Source organism: Wasmannia auropunctata, unplaced genomic scaffold (genome assembly GCF_000956235.1).
Source record: "Wasmannia auropunctata unplaced genomic scaffold, wasmannia.A_1.0 LD336076.1, whole genome shotgun sequence".
Classification (NCBI taxonomy): domain Eukaryota; kingdom Metazoa; phylum Arthropoda; class Insecta; order Hymenoptera; family Formicidae; genus Wasmannia; species Wasmannia auropunctata.
Genome location: NW_012026814.1, coordinates 7,297,251 through 7,325,117, shown reverse-complemented (window position 1 = coordinate 7,325,117; position 27,867 = coordinate 7,297,251). Strand labels below are relative to the sequence as shown.

At 35.7% G+C, this 27,867-nt stretch overlaps 1 protein-coding gene and 1 long non-coding RNA gene across 5 annotated transcripts; one reads left to right on the top strand and one right to left on the bottom strand.

The window, feature by feature from the left end:
- LOC105449435 lies at positions 1–27,804 on the top strand. The gene is made up of 3 exons (XR_974346.1): positions 1–64; positions 2,313–2,468; positions 27,750–27,804. It is a non-coding gene; the product is annotated as an uncharacterized LOC105449435 (long non-coding RNA).
- LOC105449434 (guanylate cyclase 32E) lies at positions 10–27,751 on the bottom strand. Of its 4 annotated transcripts, XM_011688670.1 has the most exons (23): positions 27,437–27,751; positions 24,695–24,883; positions 17,324–17,523; positions 16,699–16,896; positions 16,176–16,298; positions 15,874–16,072; positions 15,259–15,336; positions 14,595–14,839; positions 13,628–13,773; positions 12,641–12,779; positions 12,049–12,142; positions 11,503–11,705; positions 11,001–11,186; positions 10,750–10,854; positions 10,554–10,625; positions 9,159–9,324; positions 8,742–8,949; positions 8,521–8,655; positions 8,083–8,347; positions 7,861–7,959; positions 7,467–7,710; positions 6,437–7,243; positions 10–48 (listed from the first exon to the last, which is right to left on the bottom strand). In XM_011688670.1, the coding sequence occupies exons 3-22, from the start codon at positions 17,504–17,506 to the stop codon at positions 6,462–6,464; spliced, it is 3,870 nt and encodes a 1,289-aa protein (XP_011686972.1). In that variant the 5' UTR covers positions 17,507–17,523; positions 24,695–24,883; positions 27,437–27,751; the 3' UTR covers positions 10–48; positions 6,437–6,461. The 4 variants fall into 4 exon arrangements, with proteins under 4 accessions (XP_011686972.1, XP_011686971.1, XP_011686973.1 ...); XM_011688669.1 differs by lacking the exon at positions 10–48 and having other exon boundaries at positions 5,793–7,243; XM_011688672.1 differs by lacking the exon at positions 10–48 and having other exon boundaries at positions 7,090–7,224.
- Positions 27,805–27,867: the final 63 nt, after the last annotated feature.

Genomic DNA, 27,867 nt, shown 5'->3' with positions numbered 1-27,867 from the left:
CGTATCACGTGACTGTTCGACGAAATTAGGAGAGATCCGGATACCAAGCTGGAACGATTAGAAGGTAGAATAATTATTTATAATTGTCGGAAAGAGAGCTGCGTCTCGAGATCACTTTTACGAGCAAACGTTTAAACATTTAGAATTTATATTTCGTTTAGCATCTTAACGCACACTCACACATCCTTCGCGGGCGAATAATGTTGCGTTAATCACAGAGTCGCGGACCGACTAAATAAAGTTTATGCAAATTCGTCTTTAGCCGCAATGCCCTGCGCTGCAAGACGCATATACATCGCGATTGCACGTGCTCGTAAAACAGCGCGGGTAAATAATGAGGTGTGATAATGAGAAGCGTCACGTTTCGAAGAAAGAAAAGTAGTCTTTCTCGGCACGATAATTTCGCGTGGTCGACGCATCATCGCGATTGAATTTATCTCGTGAATTCGAGGAACGGATTAAAGGGAATGGAAATCGGCTCCGTTTTTCTTCTCGATTATCATCGGACTTGAGGAGGATCTCGAGATACAAAAAAAATATGATAGCACCGACGAAAGTGGCGGAATAAACGTCAGTCGGTTATATGCTGGATGCCTGTACGGCATTAACACGAAAATCAATCTTCTGGAAACCTTGTTGACTTCCACGCGGCCAGGAAACGACCGCCGCGTTCTTTCACGTTGCGTGACGCGTACTCTGAAAAAGGCGGGATCTCTCCCCATCTTCACCGATTAATTTTGCTCGCGCTCTCTCATTTGTACCTCTCCGCGATTCATTATCTCCGTATAAATTTTCCGACGTTTGTCTCCTCTCGTTTCCGTCGCTATCTCTCACTGATTGTGAGTATTTCGAGGAAATACTTTGCAACCGAGCGACACAGTTATTCGCGGCGAATGACCATTTCATGAGCGACGCCCACGATTTGTCGCGGTGGTACGCGACGGCATTGATCTTACGCGTACGTAATGCGAGGAAGATTTTGCGACTATTGAGAAAAAAATAATATCGATTTGCTGCAGTACCACACGTGTACACACACGCCACAGTTAGCAACAGTGACGTAGATCGCAAAGCGCAGAAACGCCGATCGGGTGCTAACAGCTGTTATCTTATCTTTTTTTTCTGTGAGTGTCAACATTCGGCATTTGTCATGTATGGTACATTGGTACTCTCTACATCGGATATTGCTGCGATACGATTCCTCGCGAACGACGTTCTGTTGAAAGTTTGGATTTCGTGACATCTCGTACACACGAAGATTGGATCAGTATGATAAAAAACGCGACTTTAGATATTGCGAATATATATTAAGTTAGAGAGATTTCCAATGTAGGTATGAGTCGCGATCCTGATGGGCCGCGAACCAATTTTTAATGAGTCATGAAAATTTTTAGACTGTTAAAAATACATTTCGTTACTTACAATTAGTTCACATAATAAGTAGGTACATACAAATTTGCGATCGTACGTCCTTTCACAACTTCGTATGAAGTTGGATTTTAATCAAAACTAAATTTCAAAATAATCTACATTTTATCAAACTTCTTGTGTCTGAAAAAAAATGATTCGCATCGATGCTGATGTAAAGCTGTCAGTAACAGAAATAACAAACAAGGATAATCTTCACACATACCTAATTATATATTTGAAAAATAAATTTATAAAATTGTGTTTAATAAAAAATTAAAGATAAAATGAATTACAAAGAATTCTCGAATTAAAAAATTAAAGAGTATAGGAAGGGGAAAATGAATATAAATAAAAATATAAATAAAGTAGTAAAAATAAATAATTCCTTCCTCGATTTTTTTATATTTATAATACAAAGCTAGATAGATCGCAGATGTTTGCCATTTTAAAAAATAAGTCACGATCTTTACAAGTTTGAAAAATTCCTTGCATTAACGTAGTTACGAATGATATAGAATATATACATCTTCGATAATTTGTACTTGTAGTTTTAATAGTAATGGATCTGGCTAATTGGAACAATTTATCGTGGTAACGACCATGACCATTTCAAAGGGATAATCGAATCACGATACGCAATCCTAAAGCCAATTTTGCAAGTCTTATTGAACTCGTCACGTTCACCAAGGCGAGGAGATTCGAACGTGACTTGCTCGAAAACGCCGAGTTCGCTCACCGGCCAAAGCAAACCGTGCCGATGGAAATCAGGCTAAATGACAACGATGTCGGCCGTCGCAATCGAACGTGTCGAATCGCGGCGACGAGTTTATTTTAAGCTCTCCCGGCCTAAGCGCGCATATGTAAAATAACCGCATGTGGACAATAACTCGTTTTCATTGCAGGTGTGAGCAAGTGAGTAAGCACGCGTCACGAGGAAATAGAAATCGCGGGCCTCGTCGCGTCGCGTCGTCGTTTCGGTATAAGGAAGAAAATTTTCAAATTTTATCACAGACACGACGACCGATCGTTCTTTCCCAGGCTCCATTCTGGCCATTCAGGTAAGCCGTGAAAAATTGTCAGTTGGCGATGCTCCTCTTGATTCGCTAACGAGTGAATCTCGTTCTCCGGCGGGAGTGAGCGCGCGACGCATCGCGCAAGCCGCGGTAAACCTGCATGACATTTCATCGAGTTTTTTTTTCATCGTCGTATTGTTTTCACAACGGATGAAGATAATTCCGTGTCTATAAATAGACGCGGTTGGTAGAAGGAGAGCCTAATAAAAGCACGCGCTCTCTAGAGGCCGTATGCGCTCGAGCGTGAAGTCGAAATAACGTTCAGCCGGCGACAATTAATATTAATACATCGAGGCTCGGTCTATTAGTCATCTTGAATGTTCTAAAAATATCAATTTTGAATTGGACTTACACTCTTCTCTCTCCGTAGTATACACACGGTAAAGCGTGTAAAAAATTTGCGTAATTTTATGATACTCGATGGGTATTTCCCAATAAGAGACACAATTGATACAGTATAACACATTGAATCATTTTATTCCCGTTGTTTTCCAATATTAAACAAGGATAAAATTATTCATAATAAGAGACAAGGGCATTCTTTATGTATACCTAATTATATGTATTTGACAAATAAATTTATAAAATTGTTAAAAAAAAAATAATTAAAAAGTAGGAGTAAAGTGTCTGAGTAAATAAGGTTGTGAATGATTCACTGTGTTACATCATGTCTCTTGCAAGAAAACACTCAATATTTGCAAAATTTCGAGATGGAGTTAAATTTAAATAATATCAGAATGCTAACATCTAAAACGGATCTTCAATACGATGGAATTAAAGATAAACAATTGTATATAAAAATTGTGTTTCTCGAAGATTTATGCTTACCAAAAAAGATCGATATTCTAAGATTTGCAAAATCCATTCCAAGTTTTGCTGATTACCGCGTGATTGGTAATCTATAATTTTATTCATAGCACTCGTACTCTGCTGCGCTAAAAAGTTGTTCCACGACATTTCGAATTTTATTTAGATTTTATTACGGCAAATTATGTCGCGGCATGCATATTTCTTTTTTAACGTGAACGCGTCGCCGATTCGAATTGTCGTTCATGAACGCTTGCAAAGAATTTTGCAACAATACAATAACGTTCAGCAGTGTCGTTCTCAGGGAGGCAAATATACCATTTGAAAATTACGGCGCCGCTTGCAACCTGTACAAACAAACGGCCATTACGTACCGTTATACGATAATCGTGCTTGACGTCAAATATTAAATGATTTCGCTGCGTGAATCCGGGCTGTTTAAATTGTTCGGCTTGATTGAATGATGGCCACCGCTCTAAGTTGGCCGACAACCACTTCAACGTAAATAAGACGGTACCCCATTCTGTATACATATAAGAGTCGCTTCGTTATACAGGGTGTCCGCTTGCTCGTGGCATGTCTTGTGTTTTTCTTGTCGTTTGTATTATACGTATACGTGCGTGTGTGTTGCACTGAATCTCGTACACGCTCCCACGCGACCAGGCAATTATATCGCTATTTTAAACACTGTCCGTTATTACCATTTATATTTTATTATGTTTTATAATCGTTTTATCCATATCAATTTCGATCCTTCTCGAATCACGATTATACAAGCGTGTTTGTATTATCGATATATTTTATTATTCCCCGTCAGTCAAATTATTTGTTAGACAATATGTTGCGTACTGAAAACGCGTCTTTAACGCGCTTTTAACGCGGTTCTTTATCCCAGAGATCGGTCTCGATCGTTTCAGTCAAGTTCGAGTATACCGCGGCCGTCTGCGAACGCGCTCGTGGTAATTCGTGTAATAAATTTCGGAGTCAGTTTTGTATTTGCACGGCTCGTTCGCGCGCGCCGCATAGGTAAAGGCGGGACATACCGTCGCCGGTTTTGTCGTCACGCGGCGTTCCCGCGACGTAACGAACCGTGCAAACTGAAGTCAATATTTTCGGTTCGGCATTCCGTGATTGAATTCTCAAATTTGTACAGCGCATTACCATGAAGCGGGTCAGTACCATCGAGTCGTACATAAAGACTCTTATCCTCGTGCAACTTGGCTAATAGTATGGAATTAATCGGGACGAAAAGGCGATTTAATTTATGCCACGTTCGCGACGCATATATAAGCAAGCAGTTTTTACAATCCATATCTTCGACGTGAATTCAGAGGACGTTTTAAAATAAAATGCATCTTTTTGTAGGCTACAAAAAGACACGGCATGACAATACACGTTTATTATTAACTGATCATTCTTTCGTTATATTCGTTCTCTTTCACGAGACAAGTAGAAATCGCTGTTGAATCGTTAAACGGCCAGACATCAATGTGCGGTGTAAAAAAAGCAAGATAGCTCACGGCCCCTGAAAGACGATACCTCGATACACGTTCTTGTAAACGACGCGGTAGGGAGGTTCATTGGAAACGACGTGGTCGTCGCAGTATTTATCGATAGCGCAGAAAAATTTTACCGAGGCAAATAATCTGAAATCACACGCACGATTCGTCTTGTTCTTTTTCTTTTTCCCCTTTCTCTCTCTCTCTCTCTCTTTCTCTCTCTTTGTTCTTTTTTTAGCGCCGCTGCTGTCGTCCTTCACGCGACTACTGTTTCAATCGACGCGTTCGTCCGTCGCATCAACTTTTGCTCGCTTTTTTAAAAACGTCGGCTGGCAGCCAGTCGTGCAGGCGAACGATAAAAGGGTAATAGAAGCGTAGAAGTATGCATGACATATGCATAATAATATCGCGTCAGTCGGGTTTAATTAATTTCCTCAATAATAATAACGTAATGGATCTCTCTGCGTTATCACCGCCACTCTATCACGCGTCGTTCGCGTGTGCCGGGTTACGTCTGAAGCCATTGCACTTACGTATGACGTCTGCACAAACTAAGAGCCTCGTATTGTTAATGTGTACACAGTCACACACATAGAGACGGCGGATTTCGAAGGAGGATAAAGAGGTACATATTTTTCCCGTTTTTTTTTATATTGATCGTACAAAGTTTATAAAAATAATTATTTAAAAATGAAGAGGGACGGAGAGAAAAAGAGAGAACGGAATAAAAAATAGAGTATATAAAAATAAGTTATTATTTTACTTTAGAGTTATGCGCAAATAATTAATACGGATTAATGCGATATGCTGAAAATGAGTTTGCAAAAATGAAATATTGTAGTACTTTTTATTTTTATTTTTTACGAATATTTTAATTTAATATTTTCTTGTCATTTTTATTTTCTAAATGTTTTAATGAGATGTACGAAGAAGTGCACAATAATTATATTATATATATATATATATATATATATATATATATATATATATATTGTTTTCAGGTAATCTACCTGTATACGATATTATTTAATAAATTGTACATGTGCTACATTTAAATAGTAGAACAAATCTTTCTTTGAAAGTAAATATAACATTTATTAAATAATGCATATACGGATGGATTATCTGAAAATATTTAGAAATAATACTTTTACCTTTTTTGAGTTACTAACGATTAATTGGATCTTCTTGTATAATGTTAGAAGAATTAATCATTCTTATACAATGTTTGACAGTTATATAAAAGTACTCAGAGACAAATATGATATTTAAAGTAGCATTGACTAGACATTTGTTTAAGAAGCACGAGCCTTTATGATTGTCTATGCTAATATAAGGAATATATTGTCGTTATATGTTGGAAGAGAAAGGAATATGAACATGCGTATATCATTGTCTCTACTTTAGCTATAAATAATATATTAATATTTACGTGCGATAATTTGTACGTGCAGTGCGCTTTGGTACATCGTGTACTGTAAGCGAGAAATCTCGTTAAAAATGTACTAACTATACAAAGTTAGTGATTGGCATTAATTGGAAAATCCGACGTATACCGTTTGCGGAATTATCGATTGTCAAATTAGCCCTACAGATATTCCTAAATATATAATATGTAATACGAATTATAAATATTTTGCTACGCACGTTTGTGATGTCGTTCGAGTCGATTTTAAATCTTTGAATCCAAGCGACCACCCGGATAATAGATTAATGGTGTCATCGCATCCCACCCATCGATCTCTTCGTTCGACTGCGCCGCTCTTTTCTGAGCGTTCAGCTGTGCCGTGCTATGCTTGGGGCTGCTAGGGGCCGATCTGCAGGTAATCTGGAGTATCCCAGGTGTACCGAAGCGAAAATTCTTGGTCCCGGGTCGCAGAAGATACGACTCGTTGCCGAAGATCAGATTGGTGCGAAGCAGTGGCACGTTCTTGATGTCCGACGACAATTCGTGTTTTATCAGTTCCGGCTGAGTCTCCTGATCGCAGAGCTTCTCGACGCAGGGACACGAATTGCTGGAGGATCGCCAATTCTCCATGCAGGACGAGCGTAACACGCACGAAACCTTCGTCTTACATGGACTATTGTCGACTATCGATTCCAGTTGGCTCACCCTGGAGCCCTTTTGGTCCAGCTGATCCGAGCTGGCGAATCGCAAGCGTTTCGGGGACTCGCTGGAACATCTCATGAAAGTCGATCTGACGAGGGACTTGTTTTTCAAAGAACTTCGAGGAACCAGAGAATCCGTCACGCTTGTCTTCTTGCTATCGCCGCTTTGTTTGCTCGCTCTTTCCTTGCTACGCTTGCTGCGTAATATTGGATCCTCTCCGATTAACCAGTACGTTAAACGCTCGCCTTTGCCCTTCATTGAAACTACCCCACGTTCGACGAGGCTGAATCCTCCCAGCTGGTCCAGTAGCTGCTTCGTCTCAGTGCTGCAATGAATTTTCAGCGCTATGAAAATAAAAGAAAATCAGATTTTATTAAGAATTGTGGCAATATATGCTTAATTCTATTAAATAATCGCTATATCATTTCGATGAGATATACATATAAAGATTGAAACGATTGAAAGATTTATTATTTTAATTGTTCGTGATCCATTTGCATAGTTACATTTATTTAACGCTTTGTTTACATAAATATACATTAAAAAATAATTTTAAATAATACGTACGTAACCCTGTCGACGCCATACGACTGGCAGTGTTCACTGTATCACCGAATAAGCAATAGCGAGGCATTTTTAAACCAACCACCCCTGCGCATACTGGTCCGGAGTGTATTCCTACGCGGAGTTGCAGCTTGTCAAGTGGTCTGTGACGAATAGTAAATTGCTTAATAGCATCTAGAAGGCACAACGACATGCTAGCAACTTCACCAGCATGCTGAATACCGTTCCTTATCGGCAAACCGCTCACCTAGCAAACAAAATTCAGTTGAAGTAGGTAAGAATATAAAATGACGGAGTTATTATCGATAATTTTTTTTATGGCAATTCGCAAATTCTTGTAATTGTTACCTGTTCACTATCAATTCCGAGAACAATTTTAATTCCGTAATATACTCACCACCATGTAAGCGTCCCCGATAGTCTCGACTTTATAAACGTCATAGTTTTCTATCGTCGAGTCAAAGCATGTATAGAGGTCATTAAGAAAATCAACCACCTGGAACAAAGCCGGAATATGTAGCTTTATTATATATGCGAATGCATAGTTATTTTTAGCAAGAAAAATGAATCGAATTTACAGTGATTAATAACATGTTTATTATTATATAAAAATTCTCACTTGTAACGGCGTACTTTCCGCAGACATAGACGTGAAACCAACTATATCACTGAAATAAATGGTAACACAGTCGAAACTTTCAGCCTCTACTTTGTGTCCCTTTTTTAACTGATCAGCTACATAGCGCGGTAACATTTCGTGTAGTAATGCATCTGTTTTCTTTTTTTCTTCAGTTAGTTGGTCCGTTCGCTCGTCAACGAGTGCTTCAAGATTATTTGCATATTTTTCCATCATTGCCATCATGTTGTCGAAGATATTTGCTTTCCTAATAAAAACATAAATCATATATTTGTTATTAAGTGAAAGATTAAGCTAAAAAGAGAAGTTAGGATTTTCAAAAATAATGCTTTTTGTGATATAGATTAATTCTATATGTCGATTAATTAATTTTAAGTAACGAAATATTATTTCGAGTATAATATTACGAAGAAAACTCACATGCCCTTTCGTAGCGGTCTTAATTTGTTCCTTATCATTTTGAAGTCTGGTCGAAAATCAGGATTTTCCGTCCAGCTTTGGAGCAAACAGTCACGAACGAAATCGAACGTATTCTCCAGTTGATTCAACGGTGGTCTATCATTATTACGTGAGAAAGAAAGAAAATTGTTTTGAATTCTTTAATTAAAATTATATTTCTCACAGTTGAGACTAGTTTATACCTAAACGGTGATATTTCAGAATCTCTCGCGATTACTTTCTTCAATATCTCGGCCGCTGATAATTCCGTGACACCGAATGGCCCGTGACGTCCTTGAAGTTCATACAATATTATAGCAAAGGAATAAACGTCTCCTTTCTGAAAATCACGAGCAGTTGGTTCTCCCAGACGAGTAGAGCGTAATAATTCAGGTGCTTTGTATAACAATCCTAAAAAATTTTAATTAAAAAATTAATTAAATTTATATAGACTTACATCTTTGCAATTATATGACGGACATTGATAAATTTATTTCAATTTATACGTTATAAGTCTCAATTCACAAACTAAAAGATTAAAAAATATTTAGCAAGTGTTGAAACTATTATAGAATAAAGAAAAATAATTATAGAATCGGGTGCAAAAAATCATTTTTTACCGTGATATTTTTTTATGACATCAGAGGGATCGCATTCCGCATCCCGCTTGAATTCATGGAGGCCAAAATCTGCGAGTTTTACGACCCATCGCGAATCCACAAGGCAGTTTGATGGTCTGAGCGATCCATGATATTTTATGACTGACTCATGAAGATATATCATACCCTAAAAAGCACAAAGATTAAGCTTCTCGCTAGTGAAATCTTGGAAATGTAAAATACAGCCTGTGCTGTTAACAAGTATCAATAGTATTATCATTGCCAACTGTTCGCGTGTCGAAAAAATTCTTCGACCACCATTAGGATCGCGCACATTAATTACTGTTATTAATTCAATCTAGAACTTTTCATTTTCTTTCAAACACAAATAATCTTTTCTAAAAATAGTTTTGCGCAATTTTGCGCGGAGTTTTGCCTCTTTCAAAAACAATAACAGGACAAGTAGAGTCGATCTCGTAATTTATAACAAATATTTAGGACTACCTTCAGAAATGTTAAGCAGTTACAATTGATCGAATGAGACCGCGAAATTTTTTATCATCGTACAGTAGCCGATGCATCTCTCTTTCTCTATACGCGATTTTGATGTTACCAGATGTGATCATACATTAACATCGTCGTCAACAGATGCACACGATACGAATATATGTAATACTCTTTGCAATCTTGAAACGGACTCACAACTTAACGATGACTTTGAACATGTTTACAAAAATTTCTAATCATCGAATGTTGTATGGCCGGATGCAAATCCCTTTTCCGTCCCTTTTCCGCACCAAACTGAACTTCTCAACAAATGTCCTACATGTTATCTAACGACAACTATCAATGGCAAGATTTCTATCATCGGATTTATCTTCACTGGATGTGGTACAAAATCCTTCGTCTCCTACTCCGCCCCGACCGTCGATTTCTCAATATGACGTGGCTCGAATACTATATCCCTCCCTTTCCAATCCCCGCGTCCGAAATCTCTTCGCTTATGGCGTGTTCTCTGCAGGTGAATCACTTCATTCTTTTTGTCCCCTAGTTGTCCCATGAGTCAGACGTAGTATTATTTAGCTATTTACATTTTTATATCTGTTTATAAGATTTCTTTTTAAAAAAGAGATAGAAAATTAAAACCGTTAAAAGAGAAAACTTCTGAGTGTCGACAATTATTGCAGTACTATGAAAGTTTCGAGTGCTCTTATTCGGAGTTTAAAAGTTTGCGAATGAAGAAAATGTGGACAATTTTCGAAATTGCTTTTCTTATGTACGGACATTACATTCAGCAGTCTGACGTACGCTGAACGGAGAAAATCTAACATTATTTCTTAAAATAAAAATAGTATTTTTTTTATTTTAAGAAAGCAAACTTTGAAGATAAAAAAATATAAATTTAATGAAACTTACTCTAATGATGTCGCCGACGAGAGACGCCATGAACATATTATCGAGTTTTATATCTTCGTTCTCCAATATGTCCTGAAAAAACATTGCTGAGCACATCGTTGGAAATTTGAAATTACTGAAATTAACATAATGCAATAATATTTGGAGATTTAATCGGTATATACAAAATACTAATTACATTAATTTTAAAAATTACCTTCAGACTACCACGTGCACAATATTCGACGATGACACATATATTAGGCGGATCAGTGCAGGCACCGATAAAGGCGTTTAAGTTATCGTGTCTTAAATCGCGCATCTGAAAATACATAATCGCCTATAAAACATCGCCTTGATAAGGTTTTGCAAGGTTTATACTATAATTGCTTAATAACAGTTATTATACTGTAAATACAAATTAAATTAAAATTATTGACTGCGAACGTTACCACATCACATACATACCATTTTTAATTCTTTTTTCATTTCTCGTGTTATCTCAATCGATTTCTTTCTGATTTTCTTAACAGCAAAAATTCGCCCTTTGTACACTCCAATTTCCGTGTAAATAGTTGAATATCGGAAATCTGCGTCAGGATTAGAGCTTAGCGACACCTGACTAGTTCGCACTATAGGTTGCGTCGTAGATGACTTTACGAGAAAAAAGATATACATGTATGTTATTGTAATTGTAAGTTAAAACATTGTTTACAAGACAAAGAATTGATTTCACATTAACACAATTCTGTACTAAAATGTTTATATACTAAAAAATTGTTATAGCTTTGTATTTAAAAATTTAAAGTTTACGATTAATAAATTTCGCACAAATACAAGCCAATTTTTTGGTTGTATGTGCAATCCAACAAGAGAAAATCATAAAAACATTTACGTAAAGACGTAAAAATACGAAAGAAATAAAGATTCTCTCGAGAATAGCAGTAGAGCGATACAGGCAAGCTGTTACCTTGGAATTACATTTTGCAGACGTCTCAGTAGCTTTCATTTCATCCTTCTGTTCCTTGATTTGAATGTCCTTATAATTAACTTTCCACAGCAAACTATCCAATTCTTGTTCATACTTCCAATTCCTATAAAGAATCAAAAAAACCGCTGCGATAATGAGCAGCAATGCACCGACGATGCCTCCCATAATTTCGCCAGTATAAGCTGTAAACAAATATCAACTCGTATTATTAAGAGAATTTTTATACAGCTTACACTGTGGTTTAAGTATTGTATTAAATTACTTTTTAAAAATATTATATGAAATGATTAATATATTAGTTAAAAAAAAATATATATATATATATAATAATTTTTATATAGAAAAGAGAAAAAATGTTTTAATAAAAAATATTCATATCACTCTTTTTAGGAAAAGTTTCATAAAGCATATTTATGTACCTACTTAAAGATAATAAAGATAATATGTGAATAATTAAATTGATAATACAATTCGTGTAATGGCAACTGAACAAATTTATATAATGTATATTTTTACTATACTCACAATTACATTTTTCACCATGATATCCGCAATAAGGTTCTGCAACCGGTGGTCCCTGATCTCCGATCCATGATATTTCCTTATTCAATTGAAGCTTCTAAACATTATTATATATGTCAAAAATTGAATAAAAGACTAATTTAAAGTAATTTATAATAGATGTAATTATTAAGAAATTTTCCAGAAAAAATGTCGATAATACACATACATCCTTCGTTTTCAAGTTTTTCATGAATTAAAAATTAGACATTTTCTACAAATTTGCTTTAATAAAGAAATAAATTTTTATTAATGTCAAATGTATGAAGCGGAGCTTGGTTTTAATAATAATTGTATAAATCTTATAATCCGCACCAAGATTCGCTTCAGACTGCATTTGGCTCTACTAAAAATTTATCTAATTTGAACTTTCATTGTCTCGATTACGTTTCATATTAATGTTTGTTAATGAAGAAAAATATATTAAATTTTGATAATCATTTTTATATATTTAATAATATTAAATCTTTGTGAAACGTAATATAAAATTAATACAACAAATATTTCTTCGTTATAGACACGAGATAAAATGTTACAAGAACAATCGTTTGCTTACTGGTAGATTTGTTCCTTGCTCTTTTCCAACGAAATACCCAATCGGATAAAGGCCGTAACCTCTCACAGGTCGATGGTCTAATGCAATCAATGTGTAATTGCCCTCGGCATCTCCATTCTCATCCATGTATATCATGTATCTATACAGAAGTGGTTACGCACGTAATATGCAAATTCCGTTATGTTCGATTCAATCGGTTAGATAGAATAACTGTACATTACAAAACAATTCTGTATCTATTTACAATTTGTAAGTAGCATTAAGAAAAAATTTAGTGTTATGTAACGACTTTATTAATTACGATTTTATTAATTATAAAATACGCTATGATATTATCGATAACTATAACTTGTTTTTAATGTCCATAAATATTATAAATATGATTTTTATTTATAATAAAAAGAATAACTATCATTCCTTTATGCGACAAATTTGATATTGATGTATGTATTGTACATGCACAAGAAATTTGGAATACGCGACATACAATTTCGTATAAACGCCCGTAATAAAGTGCACGATGCAAACGAGGTCTGTCGAATGATTGAAATATCTTTCGGAACGATTACTTTCGTCTCGTCTTCATAAAGCGCGGAACATTCGTTTTTAATCGTCAGACGAATCTTTTTCTTCCGACCCGGACTCGCCTGTCGAAGCAGCGGACGTGTAAATACAATAATTCCGCACAGAATCTTATTGTTAGCGTGGCGATCGCGAATGATAAATCGTTTAGCTTCTGACCTCGTTATATGGCATGCAAACGGTAATTACGTCACTGAAAATACACCGCGCGAGCGTACGTGCGTATGCGTGTAAAGTTCTCTTCTCTTTCTCTATCTTTCTCGGTCGGCTCTTTTCGGCGAGAAATTATCGGGTGACGTTCTCTTCTCCAAGGCATTTGATTTGCATATCGTAAAATGTTACGATCATGGTGTACGACGAACGATCGTGCTCGCGCCTTTATTTCATACTTCCTCACGTACATACCCCATTGCGCTTCGGTAATGAACGCCATGTAGCGCCGACACCATCTCCCGGCCATTTCGAGGGTCCCGATTCTCGTCGAGTGCACGCAGCAACGATTTCTCGTAAAGATGCACAGCATCGTACAGGTACGCTGTTTCTGGCACGATCTGCCTTATAACACGAAGTAACGATTATGCCTCGGGATTGGGGGTGATTGCGGCGGGAAGGTAGTCTGTGCGATTCATATGAAAGATATCGCGGCCTGGATTACATGAATTGACGAGTCGTCTTCCGCAAAAAAAGAATTATAATGATAGGGCGAACGAGTGTGATAATTTCGCTCGCAGATGGTCCGTCGCATGTAGAACAGGTTGTTATTCGTAATTCCGTTTCAAAGCACAATGCGATGGTATGTGAATGATTATGCATAATTGAGTATGCGCTCCGTGATTTAATTGCATTATAATCACGGTTGCTCTCCAGTTTTTAGCATGAGATTCCGGCTTTTTGAATGAATTTCTGGTGGGCAGGAAAATCTTTTTAAGAAAGTAGAGTAGCCTCTTTGGTTTTCAATCGGAGATTCTGATTTTTTTTTAATTTCTGGCAAAAGGGCTAAATCTGATCTTTTTTTTTTTAGAGAAAGAGAACTTATAAGAAAATAACAATTTGAAAATAATTATTGATTGATCAGACAGGAAAATGACAACCGTGATCATAATATATGATTAATATATGACAAAATGTTTAATGTCGTTTAAATTTTTGTGGCACGAACGACTTTTTCACCAACAAGTCGCCCTTGGAAAAAAAAGAAAAAGTTCAAAAAAAAATTTGACAATATATTTGGTTAAAAAGGAAAAACGGAGTAAATGATTTCAAGCAACTTTCCAAAATATTATAAAAGTGAAAGAAATTTTGAAGTTAAAATTATTTTGTTAGAATCTTCAAATTCAGGAAGAATTGTTCCCAAATTTTCATCTTTAGTCACCTGAACTATTCCTCCGATGTTTGCCAACGGATTCGTAAAATTGAATGGCGGCTTCTGTCTGTATTCATTGACGAGGCGAGTGAAATTCATGAAATTTATTGGGGTGGACGCAACGATGCTGAAGTAACTGCGGTACGCATTTACGATTGACAAATCCGTTTCCTTTTGCCACAATCCGCGTAGATACTTATTCGGATGTTTCTCATCGTATTGCTCGATGTCGACACCAACAACCCAGTATTCGCCTAAGTAAATAATCTTATTTGAGGAAGATAAATGATACGCGTGCAAAAGAGAAACAGTTGTACAGTTGTAAAATTATACGAAGAATTATACATGTTGCATATGTAGAGTTATTTTACATAAAATACATACATGTATAATTTTATACATATAGAGTTATTTTACATAAACCTCGTGGCATTTAAATACATTCGCTTAAAAGCTTATATTTGTGTTAATAATTAGTAGCAATAAAAATAAGTTAATACAACATATTTCTCAGTTATTTTATTTATGTTTAATTAGATTATCTCGAAAAGTAAAAGTTATTAGATTTTCGTATTGTAATACGATCGTGTATTACGCGTTTAAAGTTAAAGGTATAGCTAATGACAGTTACTCTTCAATATATGTACCTGATTATTCTACAGCAAATTTATACCTTTTTCCAAGAGATTCATTTCGTCTAGAGCCATCAAGAGTCCCATGTGTTCGTAATAATGCCCAAGAATAACGTAAACTGCAACAAATAACATTTGCATGAGAAAATCGCGCGATAATCGAAACTTTTTCCGGTTGTTAGGCTATCGTGTTTGCGTTATCGTGATTGCTAAATCCGGTCACGTTCAAATGTTTATTTTTAGAACGCACGGTCTCTTAATACGTCTAAACAGATGCGTGACTAATGAGACTAGTGGCATGCCAGTATCTATCCGCAAGTCTGGGACACTTGTTCCTGCAATATGCGGGTTGTTTCCAATGTTGGTTTCATTCCATCGTTCCGCAACATAAATCAAAGTACCGAAATGCGGGTAGTCTATTTTGGATCGCGCGTGTGCTAAGTTGATTGGGAAAAGACACGTTGTCAGCTGAACTGAACTTTCGAATTAGAAACGAAAGTCAAGTATGAAAGGAGATTAACGTTAGAAGCCTGGCCTTCATATTTCGAGAAGAATTGCGTTACAAACTAAAGTTATGATTTTATTTCAATAAATATGATAACAATAATGTAGGTACAAGAATTTAATGCTTGGAAATAAACGTTTTTATTACTCACTTCGTGTGTCTCGATACGTTTCTCTAACATGTTTGTGGAAAGGATTTTTCGTGTTTGTTGAACCATAATATGGTTCGCTCCACGAACGACGATAATTTACAGTAATTCCTGCAGCTTCAAAAGACTTTAGAATCGTCGCTGCGATCGTGGACATTTTGTTGAACTCAAACATTGTTGAATTAATATATATAAAAGTTACCTAAAAATATTTACAAAAATACATATCAGACAAAGCGCTTCTTTTAAAATCTAATTTTACATTAATATTAGAAACATGCACTTATTGAAATGAGAGTGCTTACTTTGGTCCAGTTAAAAGCCAGCAGCACTGAAACTACGCTTTTTGAAATCTGTGTATCGGGTGGTCTTGTTCTTGCAAAGGTCGGAAATTCCTTTTTATTAGACGTTTCATTATACGTGCAAAACTAGAAAATACAATAGTAAGCAAAAGCTTTCATCTAAGATCTAAGCTTTAATTATACGTATATATGCTATCAATGCAAGCGCAGTATGCAATGCAAACACTACGTATTTGTATCGCGAATATATGTAGAATCCATGTTATCGTACGGCCCGTTATTCCAAATTGCGCGATGCGTTAGCAGATTACGTTGAAGCAAACGAGAAACGATCGCGAGGAATATCAGAGATCATTATAGTGTCATGATATGTGCGGTGCCATTTTTCAATTCAAGTGGAACGTTACCGCAATCCGGATAATCCGGCAAATGTATCGCACAGCTGTTTTTCATAAAGATTTTACCATGTCGCATTTATTTCACAAAGTTAAAATTAAAGATAGGTAAAATGCGAGAAATTATTTACGTATGATATCATTGGAATGTTAAATGCAGCCGCCATTCTGCCTTCGTGAATGCAAGTTTCTTGCGGCCCGATGTAAACGCTAACGTTTTTCCTCCATAGATCCGCTGTCATCAAAATGCTGGTTTCTTCTTCTCCAAAAGTTTCAGCAACGATAAAATCAAGCTTATGCCCTCGTTTACCAAGTTCGCCAGCGTTTATCTATGTTTTAAATAAAATTATTTTTAAAAGAATATTTTGAATAGAAAGATCAAAGACTATTAGAAAATGATTAACTTTATCTAATAAAAAAAAATATTCTGCAGTAATATTTTTTGTAATGTAAATTATAAGCAAATTATTTTTCAAAATTTGCTTTTCTAAATTTTAAAAAGTATTTTTCAAATCTAATGTGTTCTAAATGCATGATAATAATATATAATTTTTAAGAACAAGCTGGAAATGTTATTTTGCAGCGACCGCAAAATCGCAAGCCATTCCAATTTCGCGTAATTGATGTTCAATCGGGGATAATCGTATTTCTGCGTGAAACTGCTAAATTTAATTATCCGTTTTCGCAATGCTAATCTCGATCTATTAATGTATTAGGGCAGGGAAAGAAAGAGAGTAGTAAAAGAAAATTACTCGCCTCTTCCACGGCAAGAGTGATAGCACCTGATATCCGGAATCCTGGTCGTTGATATTCAAAGTCCTTAACACGTCGTTTCGAGCCGGTGATGTACCCCAAAGTGAAGGTGTCAGCACCGACTTCGAGCAAAACGTGGATCACCGTCAGAAGCAGACACGTCCTTTCCACATTTGTCAGTAGCATGCCCAGCTGTACGAAGCCTTCGCGTGAAAAGTATTGTCAATATATCGCACAGGTGGTTTCGACTTACAATAAAAACATCGCGCACTCGAAATATTTAATTTGGATAAACTTTTGTATGGGTATGAAGAATAATTTAATATAATAATATAGGTATACAATAACGATATGCAGTTGTGCTTTATCGTCCTTTAAAGATATAATTTTCGACTCTAAAGGTAAAAAGATAAAAGATTTTTCTACCATTTTTTGCAGATTATTTCTAAATTATAAAAGAGAAAAATGTTTATAATCAAAATTTAATGATAAGCTGTGAGCTACAAAAGTAACATAAGCAGAAAATTAAAAATATATTTTTTTAAGAAAAAATTTAACAAATATTTCCTGTGACGATATATGTGCAATAATAGCGTAATATTAATATCTATGTTAAGATGATTTTAAAATTAACTTCACATTCTTGCGTTTGAACTGTAAATTAATGAAATAAAACATGGACTGCTTGCTGTATTATACGTAGGATCAACTGTACAAAGACGGTTGTTTATCCTTTGTCGATTAGGGTCGTGTTTCGATATACACTGCTAGTACTGAAAATCTATAGTTCACATTACATATGTCGGAACACGGTCTAGATTCATCGGTAAAAGCATGAGAGTTTGCAAGTGGGTGCCTGTAATGTGGATAATGGATGAAACTAGTAAGCTCCGCGGGATCGCAATAAATCCCATCAATCTCCCATGGTGTACCTAACTTTCTTTTTGTCGATATTTTCTCTGCGCTTTTGTCCGAGAATGCGGACTTTCTTCCATGGTGACGTCACTTCTGCATACGAGGGATCAATTTTGTAAGAACGAAGTTGTTTGCTTTTTTACAAACACAATTATTTTTCTTTTATGTTTTACAATATTTTAAGTTTTAAGTTGTAGTAAATCAAACTGTTAAAATCTTTCGTTTAATCCCGGAGAAAAATATTGTAGACGATAATAATTTTATAAATTTAATGTGCATTTCTTCATTCTCTAATTCCCGACACGCAATCGCTTTCTTTAAAGCGGCAAGGAAAAGCCGTAATGAACGAAGTACTCTGAAGTTTATTGCCGGTCACGGAGGCTCATAAACGTCCCCGAAAAAATTATGCCCTGCTCGGCGGCGTGGCACGTGAAGATATATCACAGTACGTGCGAGCACCGAGATTCAACTTCGTCAGAAGAGACGTCGAGATGTCGACGCGGCGCTACAATATTTATCGCAAGATCAACTCTCGCCTGCTCTCGGAAGTCCGTACACATCGATCGCGCGACCAAGAGTCTCCAACTTATTATATTAATAGCGGTCTATTTTAATAATACGCTAAAACCGCGGGGTCGTTGAACAAAACGCGATTAGGCGGTCTCCGCGAGGTGTTGCGTAACTGCGTCAAGGCTACGCATTGCCACCAAGAAAGACGGTTGAAGGATTCATAAGAATCGTACTAAAGAATTGCACAAAAGAAGCAAGCGTGTCTCTCGCTGATTGAGTCACGCTGATTGATCGATAACTCTTCGGCGAAGCTTGCCTCGGGAGTCCGCGGCATGGATGAATTCTCTGCGATACGATCGTGGGACAAAATGCGTGGACAAATGTCGAGATGGAAGGTAGGTTCGAGAAAAGAGTGCATGCCGCGATGCGAAGCGTCGTCACGCGTTTGTCCAAAGGCAGCGAACCAATTAACCCCAACAGACTGGCCATTCGTTTCTTAAATTGCCCGTCGCTTTCACTGTTTATGAACGTCCGTATTTAAGAGTTATAAATTTCCTTCTATAGTGAAGAAAGAAATGTTATTGCCCACTTATCTGGGCCCTTATCACGTTCGAGTGAGTTAAGAGAGTGCTCGTATAGAATCGAAAACAGAATCGCACATTATTAATTTAGTATATATAAAACTTTTTACATAAGTTATATAAATCAAATAGTGATAAAAAGTAAGAAGGCTCATTAAGTAGATTTTTATATATTTTTATCTTGAAGATTATTTTATATGTTTTTATTCCTCTCGCTGCAACTATGCAAATCTTTTAATTGCTTCTTGCTCTTTGAATCCTGATTACACTGATTTATATATCTGGATAAATTTTCTTCAACGCCTTTCGCAGAAAAACGTTTCGTGAGGTTTTAAAGCATATACTTTGCGACCTCGATTGCTTGCGTTCCCAAGTGACAAACTGCGGATCTGTCGTCGTTTAATCTTAAGACCTGCCGACTTTTGACAGTCAATTCTGGTCCCCGTCAAAACGTAGCGTGATCAATCCGCATACCCGATTGCAAAGCAATTGGCGAATTAACGAGCCGCTGCTGAATTAATGCGGTTAACGGAGCGCGGGTACCACTTTTTCGAATTCATTTGATGAAGCTACGTAAGAGGATTTACTCATCTTACTTGCAGCAATCACGCAATTTTTAAATCAATGCGGGGGCGGGGGGGATTAATAATTTTACGTTAAATTATCATACTTCAATTTCGTTCGGGTAAAAGTCGTAATATTATTCTTAACGTATCTTAACATAGTTAATTATTTACCTCAATATTTTTCCAAATCTAAAATTAAAATTAAATTATACTCTTTATATCTTTGTATAAATTGTTTCTTTTATTTGTACATTTTTTTATGCTAGGAAAAAAATAACATAATAAAATTATATGAGATATTCATCAATTTTTGGTACACAAATCAAAAAGCATTACCTTGATCAGAGTAAACTTAATGAAATTCATTAAATAAGTAGATTAGTTTCAGCGTTATGAGAGATTTAATAAATCATGTCTTTAATAAATTATGCAGTGTTTGTAAAAAAATAAAATTTTTTATGATTTATTTGATTACATAGACAAATCAATCAAATGCGGTGAGCAATAGTGTTCCAGCAACTCGTTTAAATAAAATCTTTGTTAAATATTAATATTATATCAGTAAATATTATGCTGGTCAATGAATAATCAAATATGCGCATTTGATTGCCACAATATTCAATTCTTTACTGTAATTAATATATTCGCGGGTGTATATATAGCATATATGTATACATAGTGTGAGTCAACCTGTTGACTCACGCTATATTGATTTTACTTCCCGATCGGACACGCGTGCAGGACGTTACTTCATATTAAAATTAAATTGTTCATCGTTTCGATAATGCATTCGACGCGCATTTTGTCGCCTCCGCTTCCACGTGCGGAATTTATAATTAATGAGATATGTATCTCGATGGTCGGAATCTGTTAGCCTCATCGAAACATGTTTTATTATATCGCGATAAATATATAAATTATCTTGCTATTTTGTCGGATCGACGGGACGTCGCGCACGTATAAGATACGTTAAACTTAATTAATGGGTTAAGTGTTTCACTCTGAACTCACTGCGCGGAAGTGAGGCGACTATTTATGAGAGCGACGAAGTGGATCTGCGCCTACCATTTGTCTACCGTATTTATCTACAAAAGTACAATCTATTTTGATTTAGCACTCTCTATGTTGTAAAATAAACTGTACACGCGTCGATGGAAGCCAGCGCGTATTTATACATCGAGTCGCGAGTACGCTTCAGGGTTAAGCCGACAAGATAGTGAAAAGTGCCCGGAGGGTGACTGCGCGGTGAGAGAATTTCAACTCCGATTTACATTTTGTTGCGAAACCGGGGAACGACGACGCAACGATCCGTTAGCGATCGTGCCTGGGCGTCCCCCCGGGCCGACATTTTGACAGCAAGTCCGACAGCGCGCAAAACTCGTGACGCTAATTACGGTTGACTAATCTAGTCCGCAAGCATTTTTTTTTTCATTCCGCGTGATGTGTATTACATCGCCTGGAGGAGAAAGGGGGAGGAGGGGAGAAATTGGATCGCGGACGCGATTGATCGCGTTTCATATGAATCGCTCGTTTCGAACTTGTCATTCGTGATTTACTATTGCAGCTTTTGCCCGCTGGCAGTTGAAAAATTTATAAACTTTTCTCTCATAGCGTGATAGAGTGTATATAACAACGCACAACGGACTATTTGTGTCAAAATTAGTTTTGTCAATGATGACATTTGAGAGATTGATAGAAGCAAGTGTTATTTGCAAGGGTATTTAAAGAGCTTAATTTAGTTTGTGAGCCAGAGGAAATAAATTACTGATGTAAAAGTTCTTTGTAATTGTCTAACAATTAAAATAAGATATGATTTTTATTGCATAAACCTACATTTTTTTATCTTTGGCTACGTTCCATTTAACACTTGCAACGCTTGCGAGCATTATTTGTCCTTGTATAACATTTGCTAAACAACAAGGATGAAATGATTCCAAGAGCGTTGCGAAAGTTAAGTGGAACACAGCCTTTGTATCTTGTAGACGATGCAAAGAAGCCTTTACTATTTAGATATAATTTTGTAAATTTAGATATACAATTTTTTAATTTTTTTCCTGTAAGTCTTGTATGTATATAAAATGAATTATAATTATCATTATATTACTGTTTCAATATAAATAATATTTTACGATTGCACAATTATTATTTTTTGCTATTATCAAAGGATAACTTTTCTCTATGCGCAAGACTTATCATTATATTTAAAATATTCTGTTATTTGGATTAAAAAAGAATTACGTTATCCCTACCGAGTGCAATCGATAAACGGTTTCATCGCGCGTGATTGAATTTATTTATCGACTCAAAAATATAACACCTCTGAGCGAATCTGTGAAATTTTTTGTGAATATTAGGACAAGATCGATCTTTTATGTAATAATAAATATGATTAAGTCTGTATCTGTATTATACTACTTTATTCGTCTTTTTATTTCGCGGTATAAAAAATTATAAAAAGCGCACCAAAATTAAGATCGTTAACAAAATTATATTAAATGGCAAAAAAGTGTATTTATTACATCCCCGAATAATTGTCGGTCTCATTCATCTTGTTGATTCGGCGGCGCAGCATCAAGCAAAGTTAATCTTTGTGGATCCGCAAGTAATCTGCACGCTATGCCCGCAATTTAAGACCGTCCACGGCTAATGAACCACTCATTAGAGTAGAAATGAGCGGTTAAGTGACCAAAAAGGTGCGCGAGACAAACAGCAAATATAAGAGATTTTACGACTTTTTATTGACAAAGTAACTGTAATTTCTTGGGCAATAGAGAAAAGCTGTTCTTTGATAACAAACAATAACATTTGTGTAACCGTGAAGTATTATTTATGTAAAAAAATCTATTTTACATTATTAATGCCAGTTTTCAAAACCAAAATAATAAACATTTAATTTTATAATAATAAATATAATGTATAATAAATATTTATTATTTATGCGTAAGCTTGATATTTTATTTATAATATTAGTCAACTTTAAATCCTATAAATATAAAATTTTAAATTAATAATTAATAATTTAAAGCAAAGTTTGCAGAAATCTTGGAGAATCAAATTTACTATTAAAATTATTAAAAAGTTGAAAAAGCTTAATATTTTATTTATAATATCAGCCGATGTTTTAATTAACCTTTTAAATCATTTAAATATGTAATTATAAATTAGTATCAAATAATTTTGAGTGAATGGTCAATGTTTAAAGAAATTAATTAATAAAAAGTCATTAAGGAACTAATTAAGAAATTAATTAAATTAATCAAGTAAATGTAAAATTCAGTAAGCACATGTAACAAATGCGATATTCAAATCGAGCATTTCCGCTTGGCCTAAATAAATTTCCTGTGATTATTCTCCGCCGTAGAATTGCAAATAAACATTCCTTCTGTTCCTAAACTTATCAGAAACGTTCCTCGCGCGAGCAAATAGATTCGTATATAATCTCATTTTACGCAATTTGTTGAAATTTTATTTTTTCAAATATTTAACAGATTTGCTTAATTTATATGTTACACTTGAGATATTTGAGTATCTCTTATCGCGATTTTATTGTTATTGATAAAGACACGATAGAGATGGATACATTTTTCAAAATTTAAATAAAAATACAATATTTTAATTTAAACTGCCGTGTAATATTTTTTTAAATATATTGCGGTTTTGAATGCCAAATTTCTATTTTGCATTGCATTGATACAGAAAATATATTATACATGTATAATACATATATGTGTACATACATACATACACATTGTATATGCAGTCTCTCTATTACATATGTAGAACGCATGCAGAGTAAACTAGTATCCTAAAGTGACGCGAATTACTGACAATTGCAGTGCATCTTACATTTTCAAAGTGACTTGACAAAACACAATTTTTTTTACAGAATTAAAATACATAAAAAAAATACGATGCTGAAACGGTCGATTTTACAAGAAAATCGCAAAAAAATAAAAACTGACTTTTCTTTGGTTCGTACAGCTGTCACAGGAGGTTAATGCATCTTTGATATATAAAAGTTTTATAGCTTGTATATATACAAAATGAGATTGTCCTGCACATCGGATTATGTGAACAAACAATATTGAATTTTTGAAATTACGATTGGATGCTCAGGAAAGAAAATTTTCACATTATTCTGCACATTTTATCGCGCGTATACGTAATATAGTTAGTATGACAAACCGGGTATCAATTGCGTTTAATAGTAAGATCTGGCGCTTGAATATGATAGACATGGACAAATGTATGCGTTTGAGCGAGACAGAGCATTATCGATGATTTTAGTTTGGAATTAAAAAGTCATATTATCAATCAAAATCGTTTTTTCGTAAGTTTAGTCTTCACTTTAGAATTTTTTTAACTATACAGTTGTACTATATGTATAAATTATATTTAGCTTTTGGAAGGAAAAGTTATATGAAAGAGAAAAACGAGCATAAGACGCATCACAATTTTTCTCTCTATTTTTATCATCTGTATGTGATTGTTAAATTAATCGACAATAATTATTTCTTGAACGACCGAATATTATCGTAGTCGTAATGTTGACGCAAATTAGGCGTATGTTAATTACTCGCTCAGATAGAACGTAAATTATTTATTATTCGTGAAATGGAAAAACATGCGTGCGCAAAGAGGAAAGATATAAAAGAACACAGATTATACGTTAGACATTGCGTTACGACGCTGATTTGCATTTGAAGCATGCTTCGGCATGCAATGCACGCTTAATGTGTGTTTGCACGGTAAAAATTTACGACTTTTGCTGGAAAATATGCGCGTTGTAGAGAGAAACTTACACGACCCTATTTTTGTTGCGTGTACCAGATCTTATCTTGTTGCACCGGGAGAATAGATCTAACAGATCTCATTGAGGAAAACGAGACGCTTCTTTTCTCTCGGGTGTCTTTTTGTCGTACTCCATCAGGCCGGAGATCGTACGAGTGAATTTGTTGAAATAAAATCCACGCACACCGTTGCGCTTCTTTCTGCAACAGAAAGTCCGTTTCGAATAATGTTATCGAACTCGCCGCGCTCGATTACGTCTTGCGCAAGACAATAAAGTTACTCTTTCACAATAGAAATATTGATTGTGAAAAGAAGAGTTCGCGAAGGCCATAATATTGGAGTGTGTCAATCAATAAGAGCGCATCTCTGTTATACGTCTTGTCTAACTTTCGTTGCAGAATATCCGCAATTTACTGTTTCATGCAGTGCAACTGCAGCAATTAACGCGATAATAAGCACAACTTGGCAGATGAGCGAAAGGAAAGAAAGAAAAATTCTCTAGGACAGTCTTGTGCAATACCGATTGTTATAAGAAACGAATTATAACTCTCGACAGCATGACTCACCGCGGTCATGACTATTGGCTTTCGAAAAAGGTGATCTCGAATCTGTGTCACAGAGAATGTTACATAGAGGATTTTAGGCACGCCTCTGTACGTTGCGTCAACGTCGCGTACGTTCCCCGCCGAGTCTGTGCCTTCAGTCTCAACCCGGCGTTTAGATTTTCTAATCAGCCCTCGCCAATCTAGCCGACCGAACGGCAGTGACAAATTAACGCCGGCATTGTTAACGATATCGCGGTGGATCGCCGCGGGAATTACTCGCGCAGACAATGCGCGGCTTGTCGCAAGCGCGCAAATGGCTCGTTGCTTTCGGAAAGGAGCGTATCTTGCCTATTTATGTGTCGCCTATTTATTATGCTCGCCTAGTATTTATACCGCATAGATGTACAAGGTACTACAGTGATTTTGCGACACGTAACCGATAACGCGACATTTATTGTCTGTAAATGGTGAAGGTCGATTCAGACATAAACGTGTCGTGCCGCATTCACGTCGTATAGTGATGCTTAATTGTTCACATATCTATATGTTAGCCGTACACAAAGTCTAACAATAAAATAAATCAATTGATGCACAAAAACACATACAATTGTTTTATTCAAGAAAATTATGATATTTATAATATGCAATTATATATGTATATTTTTGATAAATAATTACGCGTTTTCTTTACGTCAATTGAAGGAGAAAATTCATGAAGGAGAGCTATCGGAATAAGATTATTTATATCGAATACACATTTAAGCTAAAACGGTCACATACGTAATACGAGGTTATTCTGATGATAATGAAGTTTCTTGTGAAACTTTAATATCGTCAACATGCAGCAATTTTTCGTTTATCCAGAAAAATATATTTAACGAATAAAAATAATTACGTAAAAAGTATTTCAAGCCAATCTTTAATTGAATTAAAGATTGAACTTGCATTAAGGTAATTAACATCCGGAAAAGCTGTTTTACATAAGTCGCTAATCGGAAAACGTAATTCGGAAGCATGTCACGGCAGCCAATCAAAAGCATTAATGATATTGTTAAAAGACTTGTATCCCGGCCTTATCTATTTTTGCAAAATTCACTCATTGTGCCGCGAACTTGCAACATGTTGTAGTTTACCGAGTAATTGGACCATATTACGCGACTCATCTTTCACTTGCTTTTAACGGAAAAGTTAAACGCTCGTCGCTCGGTTTTCAGCCAATCTAAATTCCCCGACGACGAAACGTGTGCTTCATGAGAATTCATCGCATCCCTCGCGCCTCACCAACACGGAATACATCAATCCGACGATAGATTCGGAACGTTCATGGATGATCAGTGAATTTGAATACCCTTCTTGTATCTAACAAACCTGATATCCGCTTGTAGAAGAGATCTCTCGTCGCGAATACTAAAGAGAAATTACGCTGCAGTCTTTTTATATGCACAAGACAAAGAGAGCTCTACATTAAATTCGTATCTCAATAAAATAAAATAAAATAATTATAGATATTTATTACGAAGAGTCTTGCTAAGTAGATCATTTTACATGTAGGTAAACTTGGGCTTTCGAGAAATGTAGAAAAATTATTCATTTTATTTCATCTCGTTTCAAATGTTCGTCTAACATTACTGTCTAATGTTTCGCGCACGTGAGGACCTTGAGTCGTGATTTATTGTTTGGCTTTCTATTAGACACTTCTCTTTGAGAATCATTCACGAAGCGACCGAGTACCTAGCTGCACCGTTTAATTTCGTGTGCGATTCTCGATCTCTTTCTTGGCATCGTTCGTCAGACCGATCATCGTTTATCTATTTCTCGTTCTCGGCGTCGTCGTCAAACTGCGACGATGGTTCTCGCGCTTTTATACCTTCGAACTATTTTAACGTTTCTGGACGGATCGTAAAATGTATTCCCAGCTTTTCCGTGGAAAGTAGATTAGGTAAACGTGAACGGCCGCATTTTACTTCGTTTACAGCCAGTGAGATCCGTTTGGACACATTTTTCGAAAGATCAAAGATTTTAATCGGCGATGTAATTGGCAAAATCCAGCGTAAAAATTAAAAACATGAAAGTAGAAACTTCATTTATACATATAATAAATAAAAAAATGAGGATTATTGTCATTACACGGATAGAATGATTTAGTATTCTATGATAGTACTTTTCTAAAAATTCTTAATTTGACTACTTAATAAAATATATACTTACCTCGTCTATCGTCGTATTTTCCTGATCAAATCCGCGAGTGCACAGAAATTTTCAAAGAAAGCGTTCTTACTTCGGAATTATTCGCGCTTCGTCTCTAAGGCACGTTTTCCGCTTCATTTATGTTTTCAAAGGCAAGCAGGTGGTCGGAACGACTGTGAAATTCACAGAGACGGAATTCTCTTATCGCGCTCAGTTTTTATGAGTACCATGCAATTCGCCAGTCCCGAATTATCGTTTATTTCTCTCCTTTTTTTTTCTATATCCGAAGCGCGACGGAAATATTGGAATATTGACTGGTTTAAAAAAATTTCAGCTCTGAGAGACACATGAGAGGAATATGTATAACTCTAGGATCCGAAATATAAATCCACGATGTGCGATCGATTTGCAAGATTCGAGAGCCCGTGGTGGAACCGTGTCTTAGCCGCTGA

What these genes read in the sequence shown, in the direction of transcription:
- LOC105449434 (XM_011688670.1), bottom strand. Translation starts at nt 17,506, where the DNA reads ATGCTACTGACAAATGTGGAAAGGACGTGTCTGCTTCTGACGGTGATC. An exon ending in TGGCTTTTAACTGGACCAAA is followed by an intron (nt 16,073 to 16,175) that starts GTAAGCACTCTC and finishes AAATATTTTTAG; the next exon opens with GTAACTTTTATATATATTAA. An exon ending in TCTGAAATATCACCGTTTAG is followed by an intron (nt 8,656 to 8,741) that starts GTATAAACTAGT and finishes TAATAATGATAG; the next exon opens with ACCACCGTTGAATCAACTGG.